This window comes from Mesoplodon densirostris, chromosome 14 (assembly GCF_025265405.1).
Source record: "Mesoplodon densirostris isolate mMesDen1 chromosome 14, mMesDen1 primary haplotype, whole genome shotgun sequence".
In the NCBI taxonomy this organism is placed as follows: Eukaryota; Metazoa; Chordata; class Mammalia; order Artiodactyla; family Ziphiidae; genus Mesoplodon; species Mesoplodon densirostris.
The window spans coordinates 19,985,440-20,003,883 of NC_082674.1; the positions used below are offsets into that span (position 1 = coordinate 19,985,440).

Here is an 18,444-nt window from a genome sequence, read left to right on the forward strand (position 1 = left end):
ACTCCCACATACCACCTCTTACAGTGAGACCACGGGTTCTGTCCGAGGTGTGCTTCCTCCCTGTCTACCTGGGAAGCCCAGAGCTTCCCAAACGAGCCCCTCGCAAAGCGGAAGTCACCAGTCCCCAGCTCCACAATGCAGATGAGACAGGGATAAAGCAGCAGTCCAAGGTAGAAGCCATTAGTGAGCTGGCCAAACCAAGGGTGCTGGCTATACCTCGAGAAATCGCGAGATGTCCCTCTTGTCACTAACGCCCATGGCCACCACATTCTCAAAGAGCCAGAAGAAGGGGCGATCATCTCCCTCCTTGGGCCGCGCGTCATGCAGGAGGCGGTAGAACTCAAAGAAGAGCCGGCCAGTGCCCTCTGAGAGGTTGGAAGAGAAAGCCATCAGCTGAGGCTGTCTGCAGGAGACAGTGGTGTGGCCCGGGCACGGGGAGGGCAGGGGAGGACAGGGTCGTTGGGAGGAGCCGTCCCAGGGCAGAAATATCCAAGTAGGAAACTGACGTGCGGAAGAAGCACCAGCTCAGAAGGCGGAGGGGTGAGTGCAGCACCTACCGTAGAGTCCCTTGCGGGCAGGGTTGACGATGGAGAGATCATTGCAGGGACTGCCCCCAATCACCAGATCGAACGGGCCCCACTCCTGGATCTGGGAGGATAAAGGTAATGTGATGGGCCTGATGTCCGGGGACAGAGGCAGAACGGGAGAGAGAAATGATCTGTGAATTTGGCAAAAAAGTACTTTGGCATGGGAGAGAAGAGACCCGGCTGCTCTGTATGCTCTACATACACACATACACTCATATACACACACACACGCGCGCACACACAGTGCAGCCACGGGCAAGTCACTGAGGCTCTCTGGGCTGTTTCCTAAATAATAAAGGGAAAGGACTGAACTGGACAATCTCTGAGGCCAGTGGGGAAACCAGTGTGCCCCCAGCAGGAAAAGCAGCCACTCAGGGGGGGAGAGCGGTCCAGGCTGGGCAGCTGAATGAAAGGTACTCTGTGCTCTGCGCACCTTGGGCAGGTGTCTGGACCATCTGAACCCCTCCATATGCCCTTCAGGATGCCTGAGGGCCTGTAGTTCGAGGTCGACATGGATAACTGGAAAAGCAAGGGGCCACTCAGGCAGGATCCCGCCAGATCCCCCCCTCCCCAAAAGGGAGGCTGGCGCACCTTTCGCCAGCAGTACTGGGAGGATGGGAACCTCACTGCAACCCACAGCGCTCCACTCAAGAGGGCCCGGAAACCAGCCAGGCCCAAGAAGCCTGGCCCCCAATTCCCACTGGAATCTGCCCCGATCCTCTAGAGACAAGGAGGGAAATGGAAGAGAAGGAGGGAGAGAGTCCAGTGGGGGAGGGGGGAGAAAGGAAAAGAGAAAATGGACAAAATGAGAGGAGCTGGCGCTGTCCCCGGAGCTAAGGGACGTAGAGAAGGTGGGCGGGGCCGTGGCGGCACGGACATACATGCTTCTGCGTGACGCTGCGGACGTCCCCGACGTACATGATCTTCCCCTGGTGCCGCACCATGCCCACCGTGATGGAGTCCTCGCACACCTCGGAGGCGATGTAGCGATCCACCTGAATGCCTAAGTCCTTCAGCACCAGAAGCCCTGTGCCAGCCAGCAAAACGCACCGTCACTGGGTCACCTCCCTGGCACCCCAGTCTTGGCAGGGGGTCCCTCGGGCCAGCCGGACCCATGGGTCCAAGGCAGGCCCAAGCCCTACCCTGCCCTGAAAGCTGCAGGAGACTTCTGGATCAAACTGGAGTATCAGTAACAAGGATATCAGAGAGGCTGTTACGTCGAGGCTCTTTCACACCTGATTTGATCTACTCAGAAAATAGTCAAGACAGGACAGCAGGGGGTTTCGGGAACCAGGGACAACAACAGGTGACTTTTGGGTGGGCTTTGCTGTTTCTGTGTCTTGCATACACTGGTCCTTCCTCAGCCCTTCTATCACCTCCTGCTGCAAAATTCAACCATCCTTCAAGACTCAAGGTAAATGCCACCTACTCTAGAAAGGTTTCACTGATGCCCACCCCACCCTACAGCCCCCGGGATGGCCTCCCCTCCTCTGTAAGCCCCAGCACCTTCTGAGGCGGCACATCCTCCACCTCAGAGCAGCTCGCACGCCTAAGCCAGCCCTTCTCTTGGGTTGCAAATGTCTTCAAGACAGAGTGGGCGGTCTCAGTCAGTGTGTTTCCTCCTGAACTGACTACTTACACTTCCTGACCACGGCCTTCCACAAAGGCTTGCTGAATTGAGGCAAGGAAACAGAACAGACCCTGTGTCAGGAGACACAGCACCATTCCCACTGCTCCCAAAAGACCTCCCCACAAGGAGCCTGCACGGCCTCTTGGAGTGTGACGTGGCTTAAGAAGCCTTCAAGGTTCTAGCCTGGGAAACCAAAGCTGTACATTAACTCCTTTAGGTTCATATGACATCAGCACTGAGCTGGGAACAGAAGACAGACATCTGGCCCAGGTGCCTTCCCCACCCTCTGGCCAAGGTCTCCGGGCCCAGCCTGCCCATCTATCTCCCTTTGGTCCCATGAAGACAAGTTCTAAGGAGGACTATTTGTTTCCTAACGACTGAAAAGCCTCAGCCTTGGGGCAGGGCTGAGGGGTGTATATGAGTATTCACGTCAAGAACCACATGAAATTAAAAACAGTGGCTACACGGTGACCCAGCATTCCCTAAAAGTTAATGGTTTAAGTATATAAAGATGCATGTACAAGGATGCTTGTCACAGAACTGCTCATAGCAGTGGGGAAAAATGTAAACAACCCAATAGGGGGTTCAGTAAATAAATTATGGTAGCTTCCCTCCATAGAATCCTATGTAGCATTTATAAATAATGTAGTTCTATATTGGTTGACATGAAAAACCAGTCGTATCATAAATGAAAAGGCACGTTACGACACATTTTACTATTTACTATGCATTTTACTATCGTTTTGTTTTATTTACCTATCTACGGATGATTATATAAACACACACATGCACAGAAAAAAAATTCTGAAATTTAAAAATGTAAAAGGACATATACCAAAACACTAATCATAGGATTACAGGTGATTTAAATATTCTTTAGACTCTCTTGTTTAGAGTTTGTTTTTTCACTGTGACTTATAATCAAAGCACAACAGGACTGCCTATGATTTTGCTTTGGTCGCCAAGTCTGTCCTTTGAGGTTCTGTGAAAACCTTCAATAGTCTCTGATCAGCGATGGCTCTATCCTCTGCTGGAGCGCCTCCCTCCCACTGCCCCCGTTCCCGCCCCCCGCACCCGGCCTTGCGTCCCCAGTAAGGGAATGCCCACCAAACAGGCCGGTTTACCATTTATTTTTACTTTTCATTGTACACAAAAGTTTCCTCCTTACGGTAATATTTTAGCAGTTGTAGCTTTAACCGTCACTCTGTTTTGCCAAAGTTACGCACACACAGTCCCCCGAGCCCAGCGCCCACGTCCCAGGACGAAGATGCCAATGACTCTCACCTGTAGCGATTCCATCAAACAGGGACAGCACCCGGATAGGCTTCCTCTTCTCAGCCGGCACAGGTGGGTATACCTTCGGAGGGTCCTACGCAGCCAGCACAACAGGCCAGGTGAGTGTCCAGGAGTGTCCGACAGACCCGCACGCAGGGCTGGCCTCCCGGCCAACTGTGAGCGCTTGCCATTTCCAGACCTGCACAGCCCGCTCACAACTCAGGCCCCGCTGCCTGGCGCCCAGGCCCCCGACCCACCGAAGTGCTCTCACTCTGGTGGAGTCTACCCTCTGGCTTTGGCAGGCGGGGTAGGGGTGAGAAGAGCCACCCTCGGCCCAGCACTCACGAATTCCTGGTCGTGGTTATTGGCGAAGAACATCTGGAGCCGAGAGGGCCAGTCTTCTCGCCGCCGCAGCAGCCCGTAGGTGCCCTTGTGCCCGCACATGTAGCAGTTCCAGGGGTCTTCCTTAATGGCTGCCTGCGCAGCTCCCGGCCCCACCAAGAGATCCACACACTCAACGCAAAAGCACCTGCAAGGAAGCCCAGTGGAGCGGAGGGGACTCTCACCCCAAGGCCAGTCCCGGGTGGAGTGTGGCCGCGGTGCAGGGCAAAGAGGGAGGGCCACTACGCGCGGGGGCGGGGCCTCACCTGCAGCAATTGTTGTTCCCGCACATGAGCACCTCGCGCCCCCCGCAGCAGATAGTGCAGTAGGACTGATAGCCGTCGTCATCGTACTGGTACGCGCACTCCAGGAAGCAGTTCTAGGGAGCACGGCGGAGGCTCAGAGACCACCGGGCAGCGCCCAGGCCAGCCAGGGTGAAGGCAGGCTACGAACCCAGCCTCTGGGCGCTGGCCTTGAAACCTCGACACAGAGCCCTGGAGACACGACCCCGCCACCCATCCAGCCAGGGTCCAGCCCAGACCACAGATCTGGGAAGGGGACACCATGTCTCCCCACTGCAGTGGACAAACCAAGGAGAGGCACGTGGGAAGGCCTGGAAAAGAAGGCCCGCACCGCCTTGCGGTCCCCCGCACCCAGGGCACAGCAACCCACCCATCAGCCTGTCCACGCCCACTTCACACTAGTGACTGTGATACTGTGAGCCCACATCTGGGGACGTGAATGGGGCTTTAGAGGGGGCAAGGATCTCTCAGAGGAAAAGCAACAGCAAGTCAAACGCTTGAAACCCAAGGGTCCATTTTATCAGGACTCTGCTTTAAGAGCAGACCTCAGAGTCACCCTCACAGCTGTGCCAGGTGCCTACAGCCCAGAGGCCAGGAGGTGTGGTCAGCCAGGGGCCTCGTCTCTGCTGGCTGTGCCCCTACCTTGCAGTTTTGGCACATTCCTCCGATGAAAAGAGGGTGTTCTAGGGTGACGTTGAGGCTTCCACAAGAGATGCAGATGTCTGGAAAGCAGAGGAAGCAGAGTGAGTGTGAGAGAAGGGCCCCCTCCCCGCTTGGGCCAAAGCCCGGCTCCAGAAAAGCTGTAACAAGGGGCGTGCTGGAGCAGCAGCCGGGAAAGAAGGCAGGAAAGAGTCTGGGAGGGGCCCCATGGAACAGGGAGGCAGTGTGGCCCCAATCTCAGGAGCCCCCCCATCTCCCTGAGCAGCAATGCCGCCTTCCAGGAAAGGCATGGTATGAGGGTTAAGAACCCGCTTGTGAGAACGGGGCCTGACCCTGTGTTACTCTGGAGATGTCCTTGGGCAGTCAACCCTTAAGGCCTAGGCCCCTGCCCTCATCCTTCCTGGCCCTGAGGGCCCCGAGCTGGACACACTATCACTAGGCCAAGGGAGACGGACATGGGATGCGCTAATGACCCCCAGATGAGAGAAGGTGAGGAAAGGTAAAAGGGCAAGTTTAGATCCAAGAGAGGCCACCCTTATCTGACCCACTGGAGTGTCCCAAACCCTAATGACCAGCTCCCACCACCGACAGGAAAGATCGTGGCACCAGAAGATAGATGTGTGTGTCAAGCAGCCTGGAGGTGGTGGGACATGAAGGACACATCCTGTCACCAAGTACCGATGTCCCACAGCATCGTACCTTCCTCGGTACCTATAGTACTCTGTGCCGGCCACCACCTTAGGGCCCAAGTGGAACAGACAATTGACTTCCCAGGGCCGAGGCCCAGCTGCCCCCTCAGGACTCACCCTCGATGTTCCGGCACTTCTGCCGCACCTCGTACACCAGCCGCTCTGCAGAGGGGAGGAGAGCCCGGCGTCAGAGGAGGCCTCGAGGGTCATGCCCACTCCTCTGAACGCCGGCCTCACCCTGCCGCTCTCTCCAGAGCCAGGCCAACTACCTCTTGTGCGTTCATCAATTATCTCCTTGACCTTGGGCTTTTCAGTTGTGCTCTTTCGGGGCTTTTTGGCTGGTGGGGGCGGTGCATAGGCAGCTGCCTCGGGTTCAACCCACATGTCTGTGTAAACTTCTTTGTAGGGGTTCTTCTCCTCTGGATCGGGAAAGCATGTGATGAGGTCATGGTTACTGGCTGACGAGGAATCCCAGCTCTCTTCCCCTGGACCATCTACCTACAACGGGGTGTAGCAGGGTGTGGCCCGGTGCCCAGCTTGTTCCTAGCTCCCAAGTCTCCGGTGTCAGCAAGCCAAGGGGGAGCAGGTTGTTCAAAGTCCCAGAGTGGCACTGGCCCTACCTGGCCCCAGGGAGAGGGAGATGGCGGCCATTCCCACTGCGAAGGTTGACGGAGGAGGCCTTGACGGCCCTACCTAAGCACGGCTTTCCCAGCCTGGGTGCGGAGCTGCCGGTGCACCTGCGTTTACCTTCTGGGGGCTCCAGGCCCTTGGGGCCAGAGGGCTGGAACCCTCCCAGGGCCCATTCGATCATCTGTTTGTTCTGGACCTCCACGGCCTTGGCAGTGTCGCTCTCGTCGCTGTCGTGGCACATCGGGAACAGCTTCCCCGCTCGGCTGCTGGCCACCTGGAGGGCAACACGTGTGGGGAGAGTAGCGAAGGTGGGCTCAGGCAAGAGGTGGGAGAAGGTGCAGAAAGGAGACGAGTAAGGAGGAGGGCCGAGGGCCCCCCAGGCAGACCCTCTGCCCAGGCCTAAGCCCTGTGCTCCAGCTTCCAGACCAAAAGTGTTCCCTGCCGCCTGAGCTCCCCCTGCTGAGTCCCTCGGAGGGGCACTGACCTGCAGTACTTCGTAGATGGCCTTGCGGTACATGGGCTGCTTGTTGTAGGTGGCCTGGTGGAAGGCGCTGCAGAAGGAGCTCAGCGGCATCAGCTTCTCCACACACACCTGAAGGCACAACCCGCCCTCGTTTGCCCCTGCTTCCACACTCACCGAGCACCCACCACTTGCCTGGCGTGGTCAGGGGTGGGGGCATTAGGGCCCGGCCTCTGCCCTCAAGAGGACCGGATGCACCAGTAAATAATTACATGACGTAAAGGAGGAGTCCAAGCCCTGGTGTCGGGGAGGACCTGAATGCAGGTGGAAGGGAATTCTGGGTACAGGGTTCCTGGAAGGCATCCGACTCTTGTTTGGAGGGCAACCTAATTATCTCAAGGGCTTCCTCCAATCACACATATACAGAGTGGGGACGAGCAGAGGCCCCTCCTAACATCCCAATTCCAAACCACGCCCCCAGCCAAAACCAGAGGCCCTGGGACAAAGACCCCTTCCACCCCGCCCGCCCCTGCCAGGCTACCGCCCAACCCCATGACTCACCACTGAGAACTTGCCGTCTCCGAACCACATGACCCAACGGGTGCCTTCTGCTGCTCGGCTCCGGCCCGTCATCCACCAAGACACAATGCGGCCTGGCCACCAGGAGAAGCCCCGCAGTTTCCCCCACACCAGCTCCCCAATGCCAAAGCCCCGGCCGTCCTGGAGCCCCAAGGAGCAGAAGTCATTACATGGTGGTCACGAGGCCCTGCCACCCTGATTCCCCCCAAAGCAACCCCAGCCCTGGGCATCTGAGGGTCAGGACAGCCAGGAGGGAGCGCCATCTGAATGGACAGAGCGAGACTGGAGAGACAAAGAGGCCTGGGGTCGGGTAGAGAGAGCAGGACGGGAGGAGCTGGACGAGGCAGGTGAAGCCAGCCGCTCACCTCGTACTCCGGTTCATCATCAGCTGCTTTGGCGGCGTTCTTGTCCCCAGCGTCAGCCCCCACGGGCTCAGGAGTGGTGGCCACAGTGGGGGATGCGGGGTCGGTGGGCTGCTGCACAGCAGGAGGACTGGCCTCCTCCACCTTCTGAGACTCGGTGGACCCCTGGTTTTCTTCGACAGCATTCATTACTGCAATCACCTTGGCTTTCTTCTCAGCCTGGGGAAACAAGGAACAGAAGTTACCTTGAGCTGATACTCAAGGGGCTCTTCTCAGTCTCTCCAGGGTCCGGAGACAGTGACAGAAGGTAAGGGGCTGGAGAGAGAAGTTCTTCCCTCATCAACTCAACCAGCTTGCCACGGAAAACAGAAAGACGTGAAGTTGAGAGGTGAGCTCAGATCACTTGGCTCAATTCCAGCCTTCTCTGTCTCTTAGGAGATCTTCCTCCCTCGTCTAATCTTCCTCAATTGTCAGCATCATCAGTTGCCCATCCTCTGATTGAGAGATCAGTCCTACTCAGATACTAATCATGCACCTTAGATTAGGCACAGACCTTGGCTCCATCCTCTCCTATCTTACTCCCCGATCTAGACATGGATCCTCTTGTCCTTTTCTCCACAGTTTTCCTGGGCAATCGACCCCTTCTCTTCCTGGTCTTGGCTTCCAGACCACAACTCTAGTTTTGTTGTGATACGTAACGAAGAAATCACTGTTTTGTGTTCAGAGCGCATGGTTCCTTCCCCATCTGCTCAACCACCATGAAAAGCCCCAGAAGAGCTTGCCTGCTCCTGTGCTCACACGCCATCCTGGAGTTCTCAGGATTACATCTAATGTATGTTGTCACCAGATTCTATGTCTTCTTTCTACGTGCACCTTTCAGATCCATAAATACACTTATTCTTTCAACAACTGTTTAGGGAGTCCACAGTACAGCCAGGTATCCTCTCTGCCATCCCACTGACAAATTAATCCAAACTCAAGTATTCTCCCAATTTGAACAGCCTCCATCCTTTCACCGTCTTATGCTCATCTTTCAGGCTATGACCTGCATGCCCATTCCTTCTCAAAACCTGCTCCAGTATTCCCATCACCCTGCAGAGGAGAATGAAATACCTGATACTTAGCTCTGAGGGCCATTCAACCTAATCTCATCCATCTCACCCCAATGGCTGAATCTAGAACACGTGGCCCTCAAGCTTCAAGGCTCTGCGCCCGTTTTCACCACACCAGATTCAAAAGGAAAAAAAAAATCCCATCTTCAACATGAAGCTTTCCCTAAGAGCTTAGAGCTGTGAATACAAACCCACCCTCAAGATTACCTGGAGTGTAAGACCTCTAAGCTGGAAGTCACAGCATTCATATTCCTGTCTTAGCTTTGCAACTAATTAACAGCCGACTTTGGAGCAGTCCCTTGAGTTGCTCCACCTAAAAAGGAGTTTGAACTGAAGGATTTCTGTTAACCTTTTCTGACTGGTTTAAGAAGCTGACGTATGTATGTACCAAGAATTCCAAGGACTCTCCAAAGCCTGTCAATGGACCCCCAGGTCCCAGGTTAAGAACAGCTCAACGGTCTACTGTCTCTTAGATTCATTTTATTTTGTTCTATGTTCAAGTCTTTGCCTCCTGGCCACAGACCAAATCTGCTTCTTGTGGCAATTCCTAAAACACGAGGATGGAAGTCCTAGTTCTTTCTCTGACTCAACAAATTCTAAAATGGGATAAAGCATCCTTTGCCCCCAGCCCACAAACAGCTGGGAGAGAGAGCTCCGGGGTGGGGTGGGGGGCGGGTAGAAGATCGCAGAGGACCTGCTCCTCCCTCCCAAGCCCCACCCTCACCTGGGGGATTCTGCCCCACCCCTTCCTAAAATCTACCTCCTCCTGGCCCACAAGGTGTGCCTAGGTGTGCACTCAACCCTGTGGGGAGAGAGGTTCTCTCTCAGAATTGTCAGCTGCAGCTGTGCTATCCCAGGGCCAGATCTGCTCAGATAAATGCCCTGCCTGGCAGTCTCTGCTCCCTTCCCTCCACCACGCCTCCGAGAACTTCAGGCACGGCCGCTGACCTAGACCAGGGTGCTGCCTTGGGTGGAAGGCAGCACCATTCTGCCAAAAGACCCAGTTTCCAGGGGCGACGGGCCCCCTCAGCCAGAACAAGGTGCGCAGGTGGCAGGAGGCGGCAGGGGGAAAGGATCCCAGCAAGCAGCGCTGGTGGTGGGGGGGGGGGGGGCCGGGGCGCGCACGTCGGGCTCCCCCCGGCCTCCCTCAGTCTAGAAGGCAGTCGTGCCTGACACCACCCTCCTCACTCCCCCTCAGCCCCTTTGTCTCTCTTCTCAACCCCTCCACAGTGAGTTCCTGAACAGTATTCTTCCCCCACAACTTCCCCCAGCTTGTCAGACGGTGCTGCTGATGGCTGTTAAGCGCCCCCAACCCAGTAGGTGCAGGAGAACACGCACCCAGCACGGTTTGGCAGGCAGGGGAGGAAGGGGCCTCCATCGGGACAAGGCCAGCAGGGGTGGGGGAAGGAAGAAGGGGGTGGGTTAGCAGCAGGAGGCAAGAGGAAAGGGGAAGAAGGGGCGAGAGGGTGGCTGGGTGGGGGAGGGGCTCATTAGAATAGACTTGCCTAGGGCAGTGCGGGAGGCCCCTTTTCCACGTTCACGCCAACCCCCGGGACAATAGGAGAAATAAGGGTTAACTCTGGGCTGGGGCTTTTGGGCTAAAGGCTCCCCCCCCACCTCAGTTCAGAAGGTCCCACCCCAGAGTAGCCAAGAGATTGGGCAGGATCAGGAAGACACCACACCAGCCCCACTACGGCGGCTCGAGGAGGCCACTTGGCCTGGAGTTTGTTCTGCCCGGAGAGCCACTGGTAACTCCACTCTGGAGGAGGCATGGCCTCCCCATCCAGTCCCATCTCCTCGGGCAGCTGTCCCGCCTCCACCTCCCTCCGCGACTCAGGCTGCTTCCCATTCCAAAGGTCAGAGGGCCAGGGACCCAAGCGCACCCCGGGCTGTCCCAGGTGCCTCTCCCATCACAGGCCGGCGTCAGGCCACCCCACAGCCCCCTGTCAGGGTCACACTGCTCCCTCCCACCCTGACACCACTTCTTTCTGGCGGCCTGACGGTGGCTCCCAGGAACAGGCAGGAGAGGAAACTGTCCCTCTCAAGAGGCCACAAGCTTGGCACGGCCTGAGGACGGCGTGGTCCACCAGCCAGGAACACAGGTCAGCAAGGAAATGCCAACAACCCATCTGCCAGCCAGCTCAGCAAAACCGCCGCTGCTAGCCCAACTCCACGGGCCGGGGCCTGCCCCCCAGCCGTCGCTGACCACTGCCCCAGGCTCACACCAGGCCTGCTCTTGCTGGCCCCTCAGCCGCCAGGTCCCACCTGAGCGCAGGAAGGAGTGGGGCTTGGGGCTCCTGAGGAGGAAGTGGGTGGGACAGCAGTAACTCAGCATCTCCAGAACTCAGGCCAGGCAGGGGAGCCAGCTCCTGCGGGCCGGGGAGGCAGACTTGACTCTTCTCAAGCCCAGAGGGCTGCAGGCCCAGAGATCCTCCCACCGGCCCCGGCCGCCTCCCCGCCCCCAGTTTCCCCAGGGCTCCATCCAGGAACCTACCCATAAGGCCAGGTGCAGCCCCTCTGTGGTCCGGCTCAGGTGTGAGCCCCAGCCCTGAAGCTCTGTAAGTAGCTGCCCGTCTGGGGGGAGGGGAAGGGGGCGATGGGGCTGGGGGGCGGAGGGGGCCAGAGAGAGGGGGAGGGGGGAGGTGGGGGGGAGGGATTGAACATTTTCTTTGTCTAGAACTCCAGGTCACGTGGGCCCCGCTGGAGTGCCTGGTTGGCTGCGAGCGGGCCGGGGGAGGGGGCCGGCTCTCAGACGCTGGCAGTGGGCCAGCCCCTCTCCTTCGGTCCGAGGGGCGCGGGCCGGCGCTGGGGCCTGGGGGCGCGGCTGGGCCTCCGCCCGTTCCCAGGGCCCCGCCCAGGCCAGGCTGGAGGCGGTGCCCGCCCCCTCCAACCGGCCAGCCTTCCCCGCCCCCTCTCCTCCAACTCCGCCAGAGCCCCGCGCGGAGCCGGGGGGCGAGGCCGGGAGCCCGCGGGCCGCGCGGGGAGGAAAGGAGGCGAACCGGCAGGGAAGGGGCTGCCCTCCAGCTGCGGAGGTAAGGTGCGAGCGCCCAGAGAACCAGGAGCGCAGGCAAAAGGAGAGAGGAGCTTTCGGGCCGTCTGGGAGAGACAGGAGAAAGTTGTTAAAAGTGAGTCTCAGCAGCAAAACCAAAAAAAAAAAAAAAAAAGGAAAAGCTTACAGATGAGCGAAGAGGCCCAGGAAACTGTAGGAAAACTCAAAGCACACAGAGATGGGCAGAAAGCGCCCGTACAGAACTGGGAGCGCTCCAGAACGGGAACTGGGAGCGTTGCCGGGGGGTGGTCTCCTCTGCCTTAAACGGCGTGGCGTGAGGACTTCAGGCTTTGAAAATCACTTCCTGGCCAAGTCCCTGGGTCCCCTAGGTCACTCTGGGTCAGCCTTGGCTGTCTCATTTTCCTGTTTGCAAGGTGCGGGGTTGGGGGGTGGGGAGGAGGAGTTCAAAAGTACAGCAATTCCTTCATTCCCAGGCACATCTGCTGCTCAAGACTGCACTCCTTTGGAGCCTCCAGGTGCAGCTTCAACCATTTCAAGTTCCCTCCTCCTGAGCAGAGGCCCCTCCCCCCAAGAAGAATATATATGTGTATATATACATACATATACACACTCTCTCTCTCCCTCCCCACATCAAAGAAGTAGACACTGTTGGCCCTGCCCTCAAGGAGCTGACAAATTCAACTAGACTTGGAGAGATTGGAAAAGATCAAAGATCGTTGAACAGCATCTCTAAAGAGAACTACACCCCAAATACCAACCCTGATGGGCCAGGATGGCTTGGAAGCCAAACAAAAATAAGTAGTATCAATGATAAATGAGGTTACGGAGGTCAGTGTGGAGCAGAGACTGAACCTGGAGGATGAATCAGATTTGGAATGAGGCTGGATAGGTAGGAAGTAAGAGATGTTAGGCTGGATAGGGAGGAAAACACTTGCCCACCTTCACCTCCCACCCCACAATACAACTAAAGCTGAGGGGTGCGGAGAGAGATGTTGATGGATATGTCCTATCGCAGTGAAGAATAACCGCAGGTTTTCTTACATGACAGGGTGAACCGGTATTTTGGAAAGATTAGCCCGGGGACCTCCCTGGTGGTCCAGTGGGTAAGACTCCACGCTGCCAGTGCAGGGGGCCAGGTTCCATCCTTGGTTGGAGAATCAGATCCCACATGCGTGCCACAACTAAGATCTAGCGCAGCCAAAATAAAAAAATAAATATTTCTTTAAAAGAAAGAAAGATTAGCCTGGTTTCAGTTTGCAAGATGAAGTAAAAGGAAGAGCAGGGGAGCTGAGGGTAAATACTCCCAGCAGGGCAGGACTGTTTGGCCAGCCACACTCTCAGAGGATCTGGACTGGGGTTCTGGTTCTATCACTGTGACCTTGGACAAGCCACTTAACTCCAAGAAGTCTTTTTTCACTTGCAAAACAGGAGTGATGACATCTGCCCTCCCAGGCCCCGGAATACCAGCATCACTTAAGGAGATAATGCCCCCAGGTGCCTGGCTTCCAACCACAAGCTGCGGGAACAAACCAGCTGGAACAGGTGCTGGTATAAGGAGGTCAAAAGATGTGCTGTGAAGGAGAGCCTACCTACCATCCCTCCTGGGGCTCAGCACCCTTCTGGGGGCCGTCAGAACAAGCAGGCCCTGAAAAAGGAAGAGGACTCCAAATCAGAGAGAGCCTTCTCCAAATAATACTCAGGGAGTGCAAACTTCCTCTCCCAACCCCGACTGAGATCCAGAACCCATACAGCAAAGAGGAGCCATTCCATAAAACACAGGCCCTGTTCTGCTCCAAGCCATCTTTCAACCCAATCAAGGTACCTGCTTGGTATAATTTTTCAGGAGATCCCCAAGCAGAGATGAGAAGCCGTGAGTTTATACCTCTTGCCTGCTCCCACCCTTTAAGGAATATATTAAGACTTGCTTGGCTTCTCTCACTGATGCCTCCCTGGCATCCAAGCCCTGTTAACAGGCCACTTTAGACCTCACCCCAGGCCTCCTCTCAAAATGAAGTTTCTGATCTGGCTTGGCCGGTTCTTTTTAAAAAACTCTATCTCATCTATGACATCTCCTTTTCCATTATTATGTGGCTAAACACCTTAGACTCTACACTCCATGGTCTTGGGACTTCTTCAGTAAGCAATGATGCCTATGCATGCAGTCAGGACTCAAAGTGTCAGAATGGACCAGGGCCATCAGTTTCACTTTTTCTTGGCCCATTTAATAAAGTAGCCTTCCCTCCAGCTGCCAAACTTCCTTATTCTCATTCTTTAAAATTAAGCTCAAATTGGGGGCAGGGGCAACATAAGAGTAGGGGATTAAGAGGTATAAACTACTATGTATAACATAAACTACAGGGATATAGTATACAGCACAGGGGATATAGTCAATATTTTATAACAACTATAAATGGAGTATAATCTTTAAAAATTGTGAATCACTGTGTTGTACACCTGAAACATATTGTAAATCAACTATACCTCAATAAAAAAAATTTGTTTTAGTAAAATTAAGCTCAAATCTTACCTCTTCCACACAGCTCCCAAGTTAAGCAAAAAGAAGCCCAATTCAAAGGTGTCCCCTCACTACTTAGAGCACCACCCCTCTCCTGTAGCTACACAGACAGGTAAGGTTACCCTTTTCTATACTGTAAGTCACTCAGACTGAGATTCGTGTCCTCTTTGTACTTGGTGGGCAGAGAGAGACCTCAATGCAGAAAAGACCCCGAGATCTAGGATAAGAGGTGACTTTAGCAAAAGGTCGGGAAAAAACTAGGGCAGCCTTCTAGGATCCTCAGGTCATATATGTCCTCGACCTTCCAAAGTAACCCTCCCAGGGTGGTTACTGGGATAGGTCTTTTGATTAAGATAAAGATAGTCAACCTAAAATAGCAGGGTCATGTAAAGTGAGCCAGGTTCTTGGAAATGTTCTAGAAGTATGTTGAGAGGAGGAACCCCTGGACGAAAAGAAGATCTGGTGGATGTCAAGTGCCTAAAAGAAGCGTTGGAGAGGAAGTATCCAGCATGGTCCAAAAGGGAGGGTGACCTGAAAGAGAGGGCACATTTCCTGTCTGGCAGGCGGATAGCAGTGATCCAGTAGGCCTGATGAAAATACCTCTTAAGGACACCTGACTCTCAGCACTGATCCCGTGTTCATCAAGCAAACTTCTAACTTTAATTACATTTTCCAGTGACTGATACCAGTAAGTTGCCAGAAAACATCAGGACAAGCACTAGGATCTGCGTTGAAAGGACAAGTCCTGTTATAAATCTGTAAATTGAACATCCTGGTGTACATCACACTCCTGTCTCTGAAGAGCACGATTGTAAGACGTGCCGTGAATTTGACTTTCCAGCTCACAGAACTGACGTGAGATGCTAAGTCGTGATCCTCCACCCAAGAGCAGCAACTCCCACAGGTGCAGGTGGGAATGCCACGCCTGCGTGACTGGTTTTAACTCAAAGTTCAGCGTTCTGTGGCGTGCTTTGTCATAAAATCCAGTGCTGGTGGGCGGTGGGGAGGTTACGTTGCTTCCCTCAAACAGGACATTACCACCTGAGTCCCTGTACTCAGAGAAGCCGGGATCCCTAAGGAGCCATCTGCAAAGCCACATATTGGGAGGACACTGAATATTTTCTGCCCCATAAACACTCCCCCTGACCCCAAGACCAGCGAGACCTTATCCAGGCAAAGGCTACAAGATCAAGATGGATGTCTCTTCTGATCCTGCCCTTCCATCTGCAGCCCAAAAGCCTCAAGACTACACAGCAGACCTGTGACTACCTGCTGATTACAATCTACGCTCCTCGCATGGCATTCAAGGCCCCCACAACCTGCAGCACTTACATCACACAGCCCACACTCTGCGCACCCCCTTGCTGTTTCCCAAATAGGCCCTTTGCCTGCCTCTGTGCCTTTGCTCATGCCGTTCCTTGCTCCTCCCCTTCACCTTCCACTGGCCAAAATCCTACCTATCCTTCTAGGCCCAGTTCACCAGTTACCTCCACCAAGAAGGTTTCTCTAGACCTGAACTGGCCAATAAGAGAGCCACTGGCTGCATGTGCCATTTAAATTCATTAAAATTAAATAAAAATTCAGTTCCTCAGGTGCACTAGCCACATCCCAAGTGTCCAAGAGCCCATGTGGGTTTTAGGGGCTACTGTGCCGGGGACACAGATTTTAGAACATTTCTCTCATTGCAGAATGTTCTTTGGACAGTGCTGCTCTAGCCCCGCCCCCTGATCTTCCCCCACTGCAAAGTTACCCTGTCCCTCCTTCTCCTCCACACTCCCAGAGCGCTTTGTAATGCTCTCCTAGCACTTGCCGGTCTTTGCCTGTACTAAGCTGATTGTGTACTCATCTTTCTCCTCCACAAAATTAAAAATCCTAGAGGGCAGGGCCTGGATCTTACTCAGGTTCACATGCAAGCAGTGTGGACCAGAGCCTCTTGTACATTGTAGAGGATGAAAGCAGTGTTTGCTGAACTGAATCCAACATTGTCTCAGGAGCCTCATATGGAGTCCACTGACCAAGTTCCCAGATGCGGACGGGTACTTTCCACAGCAAAGTTCCGATCGGTGCTAAGAGGTCCAGGTCCAGGGCTCCCGAAAGAGGCCAGGAATCTTTGTTTTCCTATTCCCCTGCAATCCATATGGAGGTTGCAAGCAAATGACCAGGACTGGGCTGCTGGCAATGAAGCTAAAAATAGCCACAGAGCCAACAACAAGGAGTTAGCAGGACTTGTTGCTAGGGAGACCAGTCGCAGAGGGAGCAACCAAGCAGGGAGAAAGCGTCAGACCTGCACCCAGAGAGCAGAGGCCACGGTGGGGGGAACTCAAAGTTGACAGGGGTCCAAGGATCCCACCTAGAGATGCTCTGCCTTCTGGCAGCTCCTGACTAATGCACTAAGTGGGGCAAATGTTCCCCCTGTCCCTCAGTAACCCATCTCCATGGAAACCACCATTGCTGGGGTGAAGTACCAGCCCCTGGAAGGGAGGCCTCTGCCTGGAGCTGGTTGTTATGGCAACGCCCCGTGCCCACCCCCCAGCCCATCATCCTCTGTCTCCTGGCTTCTCCTGTGGGGAAAAGGTGGGGGCCTGGTCTTGGCTTAGCCAGCATGACCAGGAAACACCGGCTTCCTGACAAGACTGACCTACAACGGGCTCTTTGGAAGCTCCTGGGACCCCAGTAAGGCCAGTCAATCCTCAGCACAGGGCAGAGCTTCCTTTCCTTCCTGTGAGGGCCTCACAGATCACCTTGCCAGGAGAATCCCATACTCACTTGGGTTTATTTGTATCAGGATCACCCGAGGAGATTTTTAAAAATACAGATTCTTGGGCCCCACCTATGGAGATCAGCTGTCTTGGGGTAGGGCCCAGGAATCTATTAAAACCTCCCTAGGTAATTCTGATACCAGCCAGGTGTGGAGACCACCAATGGCCCTGGCTGTTACAAATGAGGAAACAGGCCTACAGGGGACTCAGCCCCCCACCCAAAGGGTCAGAGCCAAAAACTGAGGAGGAGGAAGTAAACACACATCTGAGGGGAGCTGCCCACCTCCTGGGCCTGTCTCTCTTGCTCCCCCTTGAAACGAGAACACGCTGTCGTCTGATATTGGACTGGGATTTAAAACTGAGCCTCTCGGGACTTCCCTGGTGGCACAGAGGTTGGGAGTCTGCCTGCCAAGGCAGGAGACGTGGGTTCGAGCCCCGGTCCGGGAGGATCCCACATGCCACAGAGCAACTAAGCCTGTGCGCCACAACTACTGAGCCTGCGCTCTATAGCCTGTGAGCCACAACTACTGAGCCTGCTCACCTAGAGCCCGTGCTCTGCAATAAGAGAAGCCACCGCAATGAGAAGCCCGCGCACCACGACGAAGAGGAGCCCCAGCTCGCCACAACTAGAGAAAGCCCGTGTGCAGCAGCAAAGACCCAACACAGCCAAAAATAAATAAATAAATAAATAAATAATAAAAACAAAAACAAAAACAAAAACTGAGCCTCTCAACAAACTGTCCCCTGTGGCAGAAAGTGGAAGGTAGTGGGGCTAGGCAGTCTGGCTCCCAGAGTGTACAGAATGGTGGCTGCCCAGGCAGATGATCTGGGCTGAAAGAGAAATCCATCCTCCTTCGGAAGGAAAGCAAAAGGGTCACCATGGCAACTGCAGGGTGCCGGCCGGCTGGGCTTGGTGCCCTCCCCAAACCTGGGCCCAGGAGAGGTGCAGCTTTAGGCGAACGCCATGGGGCAGGGGACCACCCCCGCCGCCGCCCCGCCAGTCTAGTCTAGTTTCAGAACTGTAAGGAGGCTGTGCTCTACCCTGGAGCCAACCTCTGAGCCTGCCCGAAACACACCTAAACACTAGGGTCTAGGAGCCCTAGGAGTCCCGGGCACATGCAGTAGCCAGGCCAGGGAGGACATGGAGGAGACAGTGCAGGAGATGGCCTCCACCCTCCTGTTACTCACAGCCTAATTGTGTGCCCAAGACCCACCACACATGAAACCACAGCCCTCATTCAAGACAGCATGCAATTAGATGGTAAATTATGTGGTGGAGATGCTTTCTCCATGTGCTGAAGGAAACCCGAGGTGGCCCGGATCGGGAAAGGCAGGAAGCCTCAAGGGAGGATGAGAGAGGGTGAACCAGGACTGGGCCCAACCTCCCAGGTTTCTCGGACAGCACGGCCAGATCACTGGGGGCATCTGCAACTGCATTAGCTTCCCAGGGAGAAGCACAAGCACAGCTGTATGGACACCTGCTGGGGAGGAGA

At 55.1% G+C, this 18,444-nt stretch overlaps 1 protein-coding gene across 3 annotated transcripts in view; it reads right to left on the reverse strand.

Annotated features, from left to right (window-relative positions):
- DNMT3A (DNA methyltransferase 3 alpha) overlaps window positions 1-18,444 on the reverse strand; it is a 106,750-nt gene that overhangs the window by 11,093 nt on the left and 77,213 nt on the right. For 2 of the 3 annotated variants that reach the window (XM_060117986.1, XM_060117987.1), the window contains exons 7-19: window positions 7,559-7,774; window positions 7,176-7,334; window positions 6,639-6,746; window positions 6,272-6,428; window positions 5,794-5,943; window positions 5,642-5,686; window positions 4,818-4,897; window positions 4,140-4,252; window positions 3,838-4,021; window positions 3,502-3,586; window positions 1,469-1,614; window positions 558-648; window positions 217-365 (exon numbers count right to left, since the gene is read on the reverse strand). In XM_060117986.1, coding sequence (XP_059973969.1) covers window positions 217-365; window positions 558-648; window positions 1,469-1,614; window positions 3,502-3,586; window positions 3,838-4,021; window positions 4,140-4,252; window positions 4,818-4,897; window positions 5,642-5,686; window positions 5,794-5,943; window positions 6,272-6,428; window positions 6,639-6,746; window positions 7,176-7,334; window positions 7,559-7,774 — 1,683 coding nt within the window. Of the gene's footprint in view, window positions 1-216; window positions 366-557; window positions 649-1,468; window positions 1,615-3,501; window positions 3,587-3,837; window positions 4,022-4,139; window positions 4,253-4,817; window positions 4,898-5,641; window positions 5,687-5,793; window positions 5,944-6,271; window positions 6,429-6,638; window positions 6,747-7,175; window positions 7,335-7,558; window positions 7,775-11,161; window positions 11,258-18,444 lie in introns of those variants that run through there. The other variant, XM_060117988.1, reaches the window with a different exon arrangement.